Source organism: Venturia canescens, chromosome 10 (assembly GCF_019457755.1).
Source record: "Venturia canescens isolate UGA chromosome 10, ASM1945775v1, whole genome shotgun sequence".
Taxonomy (NCBI): Eukaryota; Metazoa; Arthropoda; class Insecta; order Hymenoptera; family Ichneumonidae; genus Venturia; species Venturia canescens.
In genome coordinates, this window is record NC_057430.1 from 11,998,276 (window position 1) to 12,013,856 (window position 15,581).

General features: G+C 43.3%; 1 protein-coding gene across 4 annotated transcripts in view; it reads left to right on the plus strand.

Annotated features, from left to right (window-relative positions):
- LOC122417662 (frequenin-1) overlaps positions 1–15,581 on the plus strand; it is a 34,282-nt gene that overhangs the window by 7,601 nt on the left and 11,100 nt on the right. For all 4 annotated transcript variants that reach the window (XM_043431390.1, XM_043431387.1, XM_043431391.1 and 1 more), the window contains exons 3-5: positions 14,791–14,815; positions 15,181–15,229; positions 15,488–15,577. In XM_043431390.1, the coding sequence (XP_043287325.1) occupies positions 14,791–14,815; positions 15,181–15,229; positions 15,488–15,577 (164 nt within the window). The remainder of the gene's footprint in view (positions 1–14,790; positions 14,816–15,180; positions 15,230–15,487; positions 15,578–15,581) is intronic.

Below are 15,581 nucleotides of genomic sequence, written 5' to 3' on the forward strand. Positions count from 1 at the left end.
CGCGTGCATCTCCGAGGCATCTTTTGCGCCACTTCCCGCTGGGCTCCCGCCAATTTGCCATCAACCACCGAGAGAGCCTGGGGGATTTCCATCGAGAGAGGGAACACACCCTGCGAGGAGACAGAGTCGCGATCGCTCGCGTCAACGTGGGCGTCCTCGTCCCCACAACTTCATCTTACTCCGTAGAAGATATTAAGGGGTCTACCCTAGTTAGAATTTTCGAAAAATCCCTTTTTTTTCATTGCATTTCTCGAAAGTATACATTTTTTAAAATATCACAGTCAAATTTTACAAAGACCTGAGCAGTCCGAGTGTGCTTCAGGGCGACGTTTACTTGGCTGCACCGGCCAGCGCGGTACCGCGTACCGGCCTTTACTTTTTCGTTTTTCGAGGGCTCGCTGATCTCTCGGAAGCTATTCAGCCGATCCTTACCAAAATTTTACCGCGTGTTTTTAATGACATTGGCGCATGGCATACGAATTTTCAAATTTTGCGTGAAACTATTTTTATTTTTACAAAAAACGATGAAAAAACATGTTTTTTCGTAGTTTTAGGAAAAACGGCCGCCATTTTGACATTTTTGAAAAAAATCGGAAATCTTATGATATGCGCTATTGAATCTAAAAACATTTTTATTTTTTTTCTCCGATCATCCATTCCAGAGATTTCATCTTCCCCCCCGATTGTTCTGTACGAATACTAAGTAAAATAATAATAAACAATAAAATTTTGTGTATTTTAAGAGTGTATTTTGTGATCCAAATCTTTGGGCTGCTTGGTAACGAGGCATCCAAGAATAAGAGATCAAACTTAACGAAGTGACTGGTAGCCAAGAAAAAGACGAAATTCTAAATGGAAGCAAATGATTTTTACATCCGGCGCGTAATAATGGCAAAGAAAACTTTGAATTCGTGAGGACTTGAGTGCTGAGAGGGACGTTTCAACTGAACGTATCTCTCGTATAAATTTGAGCGAAGCTTCCCGCCATTATTTCAGCCCTTGTCAGGTGTTTCTCCCGTTCCAGAGGTGCACGCAGACATCTTCCGAGCCATGAGATAACGCGAGCGATTTATTGATGCATTCAGACGACTCGAGACACTCGAGGAAAGAACGATTAATAATTAAACAGGAAGATTATGAGGGACCCCTCAGCGCCAGAGAAAAAGGGCGGAAAATTAATAGGACAGTATACGAAGGAAGTTAGGAGTCTTCGTAATTAGTCGGGTGAGGGAGAAGTGAATTTTTGATGGTCGCTTTCCCCTTCACAGGCTACGAGGGTGGATCCACTTGCGCATCTTTCCCGCAAAATCCTCTCAAACCTTTTCTTTTTTCACTTCATCCTTTCGTCGTTCCAATTTATTTTCCACGTGCGAACAGTCGAATAAGGAAAATAGAAAAGTTGAAAAAAAAAAAACGGTGGAAACTTTCGTTTCGTCGGATGTACAGCGATGCATCGATATCCATGGACATTTTATGGATGCTGAGCGTATCTATTGAGCGTTAAGGCCAATGCATCTCGCATTCGATGTACAGTGAGGGACGTATCTGCAGTGGCATTCGTGCGACTCGATCGCGCAAAAAACACATTTTTTTCCTCCTCCTCCTCCCCCCCCCCCCCCCCCCCCGCCCCGGCCCCCTCGCCGTGTCCCTTTCACACGTACATCGGCTTTACACACGAGTTTACAGAGCGACTTGAATCAGGCTCCTCCGGTGTGTGACAATGAGATAGAAAGGAAAGCGAGGCTTTGTCGACGAGAAATTCCTCTGGCTGCGCAGTTCGGATGAGTTTGGACGTCCTTTTATAAAATTCTATTGCTCTTTCCCCATCTTCTTCTCTGCCGCTATGACTGCCTAACAAAATGGCGTGGATCGACATTTTCCAGGCGTCACTGCACACTCACTTGTGGCCTTTTCTTCGACGATATAACTCTGCGTCCGCACGTACAGAGAACCCGACGTTGGCTACATGTCGCATTTTATTATTCATTCCATTGACTACCCAAACCCCCACCCCGCGGCGGACTAAATGTCCACGTATAATGTTCGCATTTGTTGTACTAAAGTCTGTTTCTCTATATTTATCTATCTCCCTGCACACGCCCGTGTACGTGTCGTCGGGGTTATATACATACGTGCAAAATCGACCACACGTGACGTACGTGCACGGACGAATGTGTCTGCGTGCCGTATAATACATGAGACAGAAGGCTCGAGTGACAAAACCGTTGGATCGATCGGCACACATCGTTTTAAGGATACACTCGCGCGCGGGCTACCGTGCCGGAAGAAAAAAAATCGTTGGGCTGCTCCTCGCGATGGGGGGGGGGGGGGGGTGAGCGAAAGGTAAAACTGGTCAACGCACCGGAAATTTTAACGAGACGATGGGATTTACATTGTCGATGAGTTACTCTGGATCGGAGGCCCCTTCGGCGATAAAATCTCGGACGATTTTCACATTTTCTCGACCCCGAGCCCCCACGTTGTTTTTCACTGATATTTCAAATATAAGAAGGTGAATTATGAATGAAAATTGGATTGGCGATCGGAACGAAATAACACGGGGTAGAGAGCACTCGCCTATTTGCATATTACATAAAAGCACGTACGTTCGTTTCTATAGCTTTTCATCAATGTTTGTGTATACAGATATTTTTGCGTCGGGCGTGTGGCATGTTCCGTTCGATTTTCACGCATGAGAGACGGCAACGTGTGTCCCGAGTGTACGTTTCCCTCGCGTACTTTCTCCTCCTCGCTCCCTCGCGTTGCTTCTTCACATTCTCGTTATTTCTCTCTTTCGATTTATCCTCCGTTGCGCGCACGTATATTTCCATTATTGTTTATTCCTCCTCTTTTCTGCACACGGGGGACGGCAGCCCGGCGAGCGACGACAGGTGCGACATTCGTTTCATATTGCACAGAGCTCTCCTGCGTATACACGCGCGAAACAATGTGCTCTCGGAAAAATCTTTCATTCCCCCTTTACTTTAGCCCCCTTTTTATACGCATTTTTGCGTCGTTGTTGCTTAATCCGGAGCGTGAATAACGCTCCGAACCAGGCCCCGGAATAACCTGCTTTGGCTATCCCATCAAAAAACGTATATTCTTGCGGGAATAAAACTTTGCGAGCTTTCATAACTCCGTGCGGAAGGATATTACAATCGAGCCGACGATTTAAAGCGCTTTATAGGTTTCCACTGGTCCGTTTTTACGTTTCAGCACCATTCAAATTCCTAGTCGGAGATTCACTATTGAAAAATATTTCTTTCACCACGTGTACATGTGGGGGCGGATCCTTCCAAATGATTGTTCAATCATTCTCCCTTTTGATTAATCGCACGTTCATTGAATTTCACTCAATTTATCAGAGTATCGGAGTTACGTTTCGTTCCTTTCAGTCGAGGTCCACCAACACACGAAATAATCATTCTAATGGAGTGAAATCGATCGGAAATCAATCTCGATGAGCAAATAACGGCAAATGGGAGGAAGCAAGTGTCGAGGAAAATTTTAAATCTGCATCGGCAAGGGAATTTGAGTTATTTGTACAAAAAAACGAATGCACGCGTGGCTGATGAATTATTTATTTTGTACTGGGCTGTATCTGCATCCGAGAGAACAGTGTGGACCCGCATTTTTATCTCTTTTGCGATCTCTCCCACCGGAGAGGCCGTGATTAAAAGCTCGAGAGAGCCGAGCGAGCCATGCGGGTTTATTTCAACCGCACGAAGACCTCCGCACATATTCCGTTCCTTCTGCCCGGACCTCCTGCCCCGTAATCTCGGTACACATTTAAACGAGACGTTTCTCTTTTTCTCCTTTCCCCTCGCTATTCACAACGCCGAGTTTTTTTGACTCTTGATTCTCTCGTCGAGTTACATTTGGTCGACGAGGGTAGAGTCGAGGATCGTGGCGGTGGAGGTGCGCGACGAAAAAATGGAGTCGAGTTGCCAGCGTGAAGGAGACGAATAATCCGAAGAACATACGCATTTGGAATGGTTGAAAAACGACTCAGAGATTGCGAGAATTAAGGGGATAAATCGACGGGAACGAAGTCAATGGGCGATCCAAAGCTTTCGCATTTCTTTAAATTTTACAATTTTCTCTTGCCAGCAGGCTTCCTGGGCCAAGGAGATTCCATTTTTCGAGGCTTTTATCTCGTTGTCAGGAAGCTCAAGTGAAACGGAAATGAAGAGTCACGCGTGGACGAGCGACTTTTAATTTCCTACCGTTACTGAGATCGATTTGACATTTTAAACGATAGAAACTCACTCAGCTGATTTTGTCTCGTCCTCACTACGATCATTCCCATCAATCGCTCTTCACCTCCTTCCCTCTCTCAATATCTCTCTCTCTCTCTCTCTCTCTTCTGTCCCTTCTCTCCAGCGATTCGTAACCAATTAAAAAGCTCGCGAGAGCTCAGTTTACACAAGCTCGAAGGGAATCGAACGAGAATGCATGGCGAAGCGCAAACTCGCTGATACCTCGACCAGAAAATAGTACAGCAACGAAATTCCAGGGTTGCTCGCGTTACCGAACCAATTGGTTGTTGTCCGGTTGAAGCTTCTTCATATTTTTCTCTCCTTCCCCTCTTCTTGGCTCTTGGCCATGCTTTTGTTCCTGCTTTATATAACCACACACTCTCCTCCTTGCTGGTCATTATTTTCTATTTTATTATTGCAATCCTTCCAAATTTACTCAACGCATAACCGATGAAAAATTAAGCGATCAAGCTCGCTCCCTTCCCCCTTTTTCCGCTCCGCCCCGCCCCATCTTCGAGTTCATTCGCAGTCTCGAATATTCTCGGTTTCTCGAAGGATTGCGCAACGGCGGGACAAGCGGAAAATGAAGCGAACGTTCCATCATTATCGAATTCTCCTGCATCCAGACTGCTCTGTGTATTACGTGAGCAATGACGATAACAAGAGATTGCCTTTCACTTAATTGACATTATCGTTCGTGTACGTCGAGACTCCGATGTGTCTCTAAATGACAATATCCGGAAGGTGAAATTGCTTAATTATCCAGCAGAAGTTCTCATCCACCGTAATAACACGAATGTGCAGCTGGCTGAGATGACTTTCCCGATAATTAAGATAGCGAGAGTGCGATAGGGAATCCACTAAAAATTATGATCCTCGGGCGAGTATCTCGCTGAAATGCAGAATAATTGTTAAACATCTGAGCAAACTCGAGAGCCACTAAGCGGACTTTTTACCGTCAGAAACATCAGCCATCGAAGCATCGACTCCCCAATATAATGCCACTCGATTCTGCGGTAAGAGTACACTCCGCTCTTCCTGCGAGCTAAGAGAATTCACGCGAAGAGAGACGTAAGCAAAAAGGAAGGAGCTTTACCCCCAGTAATTAAGGCGCGAAAGCTCTCCAGACGCGGATTCCACGAGCGAGTTCGAGTTTATTTTACGTCTCATTCTGTACACTCGAGACACTAATTGCTGAGTTACAACGCTTGCTTGTTCAACGATCCGTGAAACGTACTTGAAGCGTGTTGTGGTGACCGAACTCGAGGCAGACGATCGGAATTACTGCTCGCAATGAGTGCGATTATTAACTTACATTCGTAGGTTCCTTTTGGCGAAAGTTTTGTAAAAAATTTACGAATTTAAGGGGGGCCGCGTGAGGTATTTATTTGATGCGTTGCCTTTTTTTATTCCCTGGTAACGGGGCCACGGAAATCTTTGAGAAACCATCGACACGCAAACCCCCTGACGCACGAGCTCGAATATGTTTAGCATGAGAGTGCGATCGTGCTACAAAAAAGAAAATAAATAAGTCAAAGCGAGAGACTTTTAGTGTGTCGCGAGCGAGATTTGACCCGCGTAGGTTGATTTCTACCTTGGCGTGTCTCCCGCTTTCTCCGCGTGCGCTCCCGATAAAACTTTCCGAAGTGGAAAAAGGATCAATGCGCCTTTGAGTGACGCGCACGACTCGCTCGAGCCCTCCCAACCCTGGAAAAGCTCATGAGGGCTGCTCCTGGAGTAGAAGGAGAGGAAATTGAAGTCAAGTGTGTCATTTGTAATTATTAACCGGTCGGCCTGCTGCCACGGTTACAAGGACGAGGCAACTTCCGTCCAGAATCCACAGGTCGCAATATCCTTGACCACATTTCGCTCAGTCCATTTTCTTCGCACCTCCACTCTTCCCGTTTCACTGTTGCAAATCCGAACGTGTCCAGCCCGAAATGCTCCATCGGAGAGCCCAAAAAAATTCATCATTTCGTACGAAAGAACTGACGCATGTCAGCCAAGCTATCCATGCAACACATTTCTCGAGGTTTATCTCTCGGAGTTGATGTCGGATGAGGTCGCGAAATCGATGAAGCCCTCAACTTGATTGGACTAACAAAACAAGCCACAAAGTTCCAAAGCGCCCATCGCACTATTCCTACTAACAGGGAGCGATTGTTGCCATCCTATATAATCATGTGTCCAGGATATCGAGCTCCATCGTGCTATGTTTACTGACGTATGGCTATTGATGACGTTCTGTGATATTGGCTCTCATTTGACCGAGTAGATAGTTCGTGGGTTCGGGGTCCTGGTGGGGCTTGAATTATGGTCGAGGAACGTTACGGATTCGAGATAAACGTGGTTTAAGGAGGGTGGCTACATTCGTCAAAATGATAAGAAATTTATCAAATTTGGTGATAATGTTCTTCAACGTCAAGTGCGAAGACACTATTTTCAAAATTTTCTTTTGCTTAGTTATCGAGTAATTACGCATTAAAGCAGATTTCTTATGCCCGCGGAATGTATGGAAAGGCTATGCTCATACACGTGAACTTTAGTGATCAATTACTCGATAACTTTACAGAAGTAAAATCTTTAAAAATTTGTATTGTCAAATTTGGCACTAAAGAATATGTTGACCAAATTTTATTAAATTCTTATCATTTTGAAATTTTTCATGTATTTAACATGGTTTAGCATGGCAACATTGTATCGTCGCTATCCACCCTCCTTAAAGTAGTTCGGCTGCTCTATGACTAATCAAGTTAGCAACTACTTTATGTTGGTTAATTTTAAGTCTGAATTATTAATAAAATTAATAAACAGTTAATTGAGAATATTTTTATCATAAAAATGTAATAAAGTGCTTTCAAAATATAATAAAAGATCAAATTTATGTTTTAACTTGACTAGTTAATGATCGAGTCGGTACCTGTGTCACTTTAAATACACATAACTTAGGGAACATTTTTATTGTGCGAAAGAAAGTTTATATCGGTGTAATGGCACCGAGAAAAAGGAGTGGTCAATTCGTGAAAAAAAGCGAGGTTATTAGACGAACGAAAGCACGTGAGTCAGTCTCAAAAATAAATTTGATGAAATTTCCGCGATTCCCGAATTTGCCCGAAGTTCAATCAGCCGTTAACAGCAGTCCAACGTGATGACTGACATCCGCTTTCGACGCGTCAAAAACTAAATTTTTTCACGTTTCCTCTCTTAAAAGCTCCGTAAAGTAATGTTTTTCTTAAAGAAATGGAATCTGACACTGTGCTTATCGTTGTCAGGCTACCTTAAACTATCAATTACCGAAAAAAAATTAGACCTTCACCGTTCTTTATCGAATGGCTGAATTACTTTGATGATTTAAAAAAAAAGGAGTAAAAAATCTCTGTTCATTTTTGTTGAATATTACATTTATCTGCGAGTGTAGATTTAACGAAAGTGAGTAAATACAAATAATGAGGGGGAGCACGAAAACGATTTGGTGAGTCATCAGAAGGCTTTCCTAGAAACTATTCAATCGCGTTGTTCCATAAACGGAGGGTCGTCTCTTTGAAAATCCGAGGGGTTGAGTCCAATCTCGATAATTCGTTGGCTTTTCGTCGTTCAGAGTATCGGCCTCTAGGCGTAACTCGGCTGATTTTGGCGATCGGTTTTTATGCCTCAATCAGAGTAATCCAATTGGATGTGAGTCGCGAGGAGCTTTGTGATTGGAAGATTTTCGATGTGGAAGCGTCGTCGACGTTCCGAACTTTCGTATTTCTCATTGTGATTCCCTCCCCTCAAACCAGAGCTCTAAAAAAATATCGAGATTGATTGGGGAGAAATATTGCTTCAAAGTGGATTACCGCGAGGTCCTTGGGCCATGGGGGCAAGTTATAGTAACGATCGAGACAATAAAGTACCGGTTCGCAGGATATTAGAGCTCTTCTTTGCCCCGGGCACTCGCCCACGCTCTCGCCCTACGAGGAAATATCGACGATTACTTTTCAAATTGGTCCACGAATACCGAATACTACTTCGAGGAAGTGGAAAAAGCGGCATCAGCCACGGCGATATTTGCAGTCATGAAAAATATACACGCGACGGGAATGTGGTATCTCGACTTTATTATTTGCCAAGCTCGTGCGCGAGCCTCGCAAAAGACGTGATTCCAGGATCAGCTTCCCTTCGACCTAAAAATCCTTCGGAATCGAGACGAGGAATCGAGCAGCAAGCAAGAAGAAATGGGATGAAAAAAGACGCTTGACACAGGGCCGTGCGTCTGTATATTTTCATAAAAATTCATGCATTTTCCTGTAGCTGTGTGTACGTCGGTATTCGAACCTTCTGCTCTCCCTCGGTACTTTTTCGCCCCTCGGGACGTTTCATAGAGATCCTTAAAAGAGAGGGAGCTTATATTGCTCGGTTAAATCGTCGCGTAAGACTTCCGCAAAGCGTCGAAGTAGCGGAAGGAGCTGAAAAAACGTAACAAACTACGACGAATTCCCCTTCCGGGTCTGCAGGGACGGGAGGTCTCTTACAAAGTCCTTAGCCCTGATTTCCTCTATCGTCACATGAAAGTCAAGGGCACTGGGGGGAAATAATAATAATGATGAAAAATAAAGGACCGGCAGTTTCGATAAAGATGGTAGAAATGAGGAAAAATATAACGGAAATTTAAAACTCTCTTTCTCTCTCTCTCTTTTTGGAGATTCGAGATTACGAAATAAAATGCGCGTATCCGCGATCCGAGATATTTGCAACTCCGTTATTACGAACACTACATATTTTCCCGGTGTTGTGCAATTTTACGAGCGCCATTTTCGAAACATTTAAGTGCTCAAACACGCATACAGAATATCAGTAACTGCCGCGCATCGTCAAAATAAATGGCCCCTGAAGAGCATTCGATGTACACTCTGTATTTCCATATAACTGTCCTCCTACACACTTTCATTCGCGTATCTACACACGTTTATTAATATGCGATCGGATTAAATTCGTGCCCCATAAATCAACATTTATTATCTTCGTATTCACGTTCCATCTTGCCAGAAAATTTGGTGCAAACGCGTGGAGCGAGTGATGCTTAAAAATACAGAAAATTTATCTGGTGGCTTACAAAGATTTTTGTTTTTCTCGACAAGTGGATCCCCGCACGCACCTTTTGAGCATCCGTTGGATATTTGGACCTCGCATGCCAGAAATATCGTATTATCAAGGTTAAGTACAGCCCGGAGGTGGAACTGGTTTTTCTTATCGTAAAATACAGATTATTTTAAGGGTCAACGCGTGTTTGCTCATCGTCGGTATAAATCGTCGATATTTTGTGGGCACTTACAGCCGGATAATATATTCGGTATCGTGAGAAGAAAGAATAAGTGGATTTCAGCCTGAAATATGTAAAGGGGGTTTGGGGCAGCGTGAAAAACTTTGGCCTTAAAAAGCGAGCAGCGAGAGCTACGAGCTCGTCTTCTAGTTTGCATAGATTTTTTCCCGACTTGATTACGCACTGCTTCGCGAAGAGTGATCGTGAAACCGAGAGTTCAAGAGTCGTATAAAGATAATTTGGCGAATTTTTCACTGCCCCTTAAACCTCCCGCGGGGGGATCTCGTCGCGTTGAGTTAAGAGTCTCGCGCCCCGTTCTTTTCTCTCTCCATTTCGCCGTTCCTCGACGCTGGCACGAGAAGCTTAACCAACTTCGTAATGGCAATTCTCGAAGAATTACCTCGTGTCTCGAACGTTAGCCATTTAAACCGAGGTCGAAAAAATACTCGGGCGCTACGGACGCGGAGAAGTCGATTGGACGAGGCTAAAAGAACTGGTTCTATGTGTGTGCACATCTCATCAAAAGATAGTTATAGCTTCAGTTGTACAGCAATGAAAAGTACTTTACGACAAGTAAAAAGAACGAGAATTGACAAATAAGAAAAAGAGAAAAGAGGAAGAAAGGAGGGGGCGGGGGGTGAAAATGAGAGTGTAGAAAAGCTCTCCGCGACGTCCTCGTAAATGTTTGCTCCATCGATCTTCCTTCGTACCGGTGGCTTTCCCAGCCAAAGGGTGCATAAAAAATGACACTTGATCGACTCTCGTAAAATAGTTGGATTAAAAACAAGAGCCGTAAAAAAAGTGAAGAGAAAAAAACGATCCTGATCCGGACGAGCGCGTTGGGAATTGAAAGGATTCGACGATATTAATCACAGTTGGGTTGATAAAAAAAAATAATCTGCCGAAAAAGTGACATACTACGAGCAATACTGAAACGTTTTTTGGAGAGAAAAATTCCGTGAATTATGAATTTATAAATTGTATAAATGTCATATTGCGAATGTTAATATTTGTGATGTAGCACAGTGTCTGATACGCCAAAAAAAGAATGCCCTTTATCGAAATTCGACGTTCTTTTCATAGCCAAAAAATAAAAACTCACTACCAAAGCTTTGCCATGGAGATCGGCAAATTTGACTGCGCTACTTGCGTTTTTTATAGTGCCTGAAGATCGCCCACGCTTTCCAAAAAACACAGCAAATTTACCCAGAACTTCTAGACAGTTTTGGAAAGCATTTATCTCCGTGTAAGATTTTAATGACGCATCATTACGAGGGATATTGGATCGACTCGTCGTAGCATTGACGATAATTTTTTATCCGGACAGGACGTGTTCGGATGGTAAAATAATTCAGCGAGGCGTAAAGTAATATCCGATTTGGAGGCAGAGGTTTGCAGGCGTTGAAAAAGAGGATTGGGTAACGAGCAGGGGGATAAAAAAGCAGAGGGAGGACGCGCGCCGCCCGCGAGCCTGTGCCTCGGCGAAACAGAGAATATGCCGCGTTTGGAGAGCTTGAAAAGAGAGGAGCGGGATGGAAAGAAAGCAGAGGGAAATGTGGAAACAGATTCGGGGGGCGAGAGTGGAGAAAAGCTGTGGGAAATGAGAAAGCCGAGAATAGGGGGTTGTTAGGGGTCGAAGTAATTGCTCGCCCAAATTCCTCTCTGGCATCGAGTGATAATTATCGTCGAATCAGGTTACACACATATTTGGCGTAACCAGAGGGAGGGTGTCACTCGCATGATTCACAAGATCAATTAATCAAGTTCACAGGCCCTCGGGTGCTTAAAGAGAGCCATAAAAGCGACGTGGGAAAAAACAGGGACGACGTTGGACGAAGAGCTCGGGAAAATGGGCGAAAATGCTCCAAAAGGCGATTTCCAAAGTAGCGGATTCATTGGACAAAAAAAAGTTAAAATAGAGAGAAAAAAATGGAGAATGGACCGGAAATGCCCGTCGAAGCATCACAAATTCGTAGCCCGAAGGCTTCCGCGATGCCTCTCGTCTCCGCAACCACAACTATGACACCGTCATATGCCAAGAATTTATCCGTCCACGTCCTACGTCAACCTCAAGGTATCCGAATGATGAATGAAACAGTCGGCAAATAGCAGCGAAAAAGAGAGGAAGCGATGGGGGATTCTACACGCTCAATAAACCCGGCGCACGACGCGTCACGCGAGTCTCGCGATCTCTCGCGTTTGTTTGCTTACTCCCGAAGCGAGCAGACGCGCGCCATCGGATTCGCGCATACACGAGAACGACTTTTCAATACTTTTTTCACCAAGTTTATTTTTGGATTGAACTGGGCACGGTCGAATGGAAATTCTCCATGCCTGAAAAAACAGACTCGCAATAAGCTCTTCGAATCATTCGATCATTGCTGCTCTCTCTCTCCCATTATTAAGCACATGCACAATGTGTTAATACGTACCGAATATAATAGTGACAAAGATCGAGCCATTCGAGAATTCCACTCACGCTCCTCCATCTTCCACGCCCCTTTCTCCTACTATAGAATTTGCTTCATTTCCGGAGACCTTTTCTTGCACGTGGTTCATGGGGTGGTTCATCGATCGCTTGCTCACCCACCATTTCTCCCAACGTACGTTCTCAGGTACGAAAAAAATCTATTCAATACTAATACTCACGAATAACATTAATTATGAGTAAAAATAGTTCGATGGGGCTTGCGTGTGGGCGATCGTAATCGAGCCACGTTTTCCAGGGGTTTTGGAACCACCCCCAATGATTTTTCCTTCGTCGTCAAGTCTCACTTCGCATCGTTATCCTCTCGTCGATGCTTTTATCCACGATCTCACAAACAATGCGACATTTGATGAGAGCAAACTGTGATTAAGATGGCGGAGGGAAATATGAACTCGATGCAAATTCATGAGGTTTTTTATCGCTTGAAATATTGGTTGAATGAACTCGTTCTATAGCAATCCTATAGCATTCTAGCCGGGGATTCGTTAACCTCGATCCGTTTTACCATTTTTATATGTACGGCCTCGAGACAGACGATGCCGCAATAAGCTCGGAATAATCATCGGATGAATTAATATCTGAATAATTTAATAACACAATTATTTTTCGATTCGATTATCCAAATATACGGATAAATATATTTCAGTACGAATTACGATTTAAGGAGGTCTACGCACGAAACGATTTTGTTAAGAAAGTCTTGGAATTAACACAGACTTTCAACGAGTAGTCGACTGACAAGCATATCAAATTTTAAAGGATTCGTTTTATTGGTTATTTAGATAAATGTGTTGAAATGCAAAGAAAAGCACGCATCGGTATAACCACGTTTATCTTTCCATATAACGAATGAACGCTTCTTACGAGGTTTATGAAAAAATACACAGTAACAATGAAGTCGAAGGTCTGGGGAAAAATTCGAGACGGTTGTCTTACAAGTAATAATGATAAAATTACGTTAAAGATTGAACGAAATTGGTAAAATGAGGACTCTTAACCTCACATTTGCTTATTTCGGTATTTTGTTTCTTCTTGTTTTGACCTTCTTGTCATAACCTTCTATCTTTTTATTATCACTTTTTTCTGGATCCATTTCCCTTTGTGTTTTCCCTTTGTCAGTGATGGATTCCCGCTCAATCAATGGCTCGTTATTTCATTCGTCAAAAAATAAGTTGAAAAAATATATTCACAATTTCGAATGAATAACTCTGACACTAATTCAGAGTGATGATATCTTTAATTAGGAAGTAAAAATCGACCGAATTTAGACACCCATAAAATACGAGCCTGCGGGCACGATCTGCCTTAAGAGATAAACATGCAGACATTGATTTATTGAATTTTGCTATAACCATGAATTTTGCCCGGTCACGGATAGCGATGTCGATAACCCAAGGCTGTAGCTCTCTCCCCAGTAGTGCAGCCTCGAGCGAGGACGATACCCGGATGGGCGACCGCTCGGCCCACGTTCGGGCATCGATCACTAAACGGGTGGCGGTTTTTCCGAGCTTCCGATCGGTTGCCAATCAATCGAAACTCAGTGCAAACGTAACCGCCCGTATCAGCCGGGCAGCCCAACAGTTTTGCGAGACACACCCTCCGACACTGTGAACGATACTTAGTTAAGGGCTCTCGTGCGAACAGTCGGAGTAACGGGAGGGAAGAAATGATGTCAAAGTGATTGGCTCGTAAAAATCCGGAAGGGTATGGGCAGGAGCATTGAGGAAAAAGCTGTAAAAAAAGTAAATTTACTTACTATTTGTTTACGAGATTGCAGGGGCCGGAGAACCTTCTGATAAGAGAAAAAGAGGGTCGCTGAGGATTCTAGAATGACGTGGAAAGGGAGGATTACCCTTGAAAATTAGCATATAAAGCATAAAGTTTCACGAACCACACGCCAACTGGTTTGTCCCATCGTGTACATAGACTGTCGTAGAAGAGTTTTCTAGTCCCTGCCTCAACACGCTCGGGGGATGATTTCGTACCGATTTCACTTCTACTTACTGTACCGAAGACTTGACTCAGCTCCACTTTCCACTTGGTCGAACTTTGTGGCAAATTGAAATGTTTACACCGTGGCGAGCCATCCTATATCTTCTGTATATATAAAACACACAGTTATATTGCATATTCATCGAGTTACCGCAGAAGCCGAATCCGATCGATCGACTTTCAGATATTTTTTCAGTACTTTTTTTCGTATCTCTGAACGTTTCAGTTCTTTTCTTCCTATCAAAATACAAGAATTACGTGAAACGATTCTTTGATCAAAGTCCCCACATTTTTATCAATATTATAATATTTATTGATTATTTCCTCCACCCCCCTTCCCTCTCGAACGGACACTCGCACCCTCTACGCACGACTCGTAATAACAGCTGTTCCACGTAACTTTTTCCCTCTCGTTGTACATAATAAATTATGACGTTTCTCTGCTGGGGTTGATCACTTTTTTCTCACGTAAAAAGCACGTAATTCGATGAATTGCTGAGGATAGGGGATCGCCATTGCTTATGTTTGTTCGCGAAATGCGATAGCGCATTTCAGCTCCGGGATTCGTACGCGAGTTTTACCACTGCGTAAATAAAGTTCTTTTTTTACTCTTGTCCTGTTTACACGATCTTTCGTTCTTTATGCGGGGTATCGTGCGGCCCTGGGCTTCTGATCTGTGTATACGAATTGCTATGGATTATCGAAGAATCGTAATAAATGTGTGCTTTTTTATTTTTTCATGTTACACGCAGTCACGGAAAAGGAAATCCGGCAATGGTGAGTTCATGTTATTCCATTTTTATTATGTAATTTTTCATTGTGTGATTCGAAGAAGCTGGGCGCGAACTTCGAACGATGTCTGAGCACAAATTTCACCCCTTTTTGTAACTTGAATATATTGCTGTTGTTTGCATCAATAAACTTTTGGGGCTCTTGATCGAGTAATCGAGAAAATTTTTGTAGACGCTTATGTACAGAGTTCCCTGACGCTAAATTTCTGTAATTTTTGTCACATTTTTTCATTATCTCACGTCTCTCGTGTCCCTAAGTCGACTTCTCTGAAATTCGATGTTTAGAGAACTCTTTCTTCGATAAATTTTAGAGCTGATTTTGATTTTCTTTTCGGGACACTTGACTGAAAGGCACAAAGGATTTCTGAAGGATTGTCCAGACGGCCTGCTGAAGGAACAGGTGAATATTTTTCTCGCATTACACCCAAGAATATATACGTACGATGATATTTAAGGTTTTATACAGTTAAACGAACTAGCAGTCTGTAAATCTCTTAAGATTTATGAGGATTACGTAAACGTTCACGAGCTGAAATCCTCTCTGTGAAAATATACCGAGCCCCAGTCAATGTGCTAAAGCAACGTGCTGAAATGTGCAAACGTATTATTTGCTTTGGAGGATGAAATTCATCTTATTTCCCTCGTTATTTCTCGCCAGGGTTTTATCAAGATTTACAAGCAGTTCTTTCCGAAAGGTGATCCATCGAAATTCGCGACGCTGGTATTCAAGGTTTTCGACGAGAATAACGTAA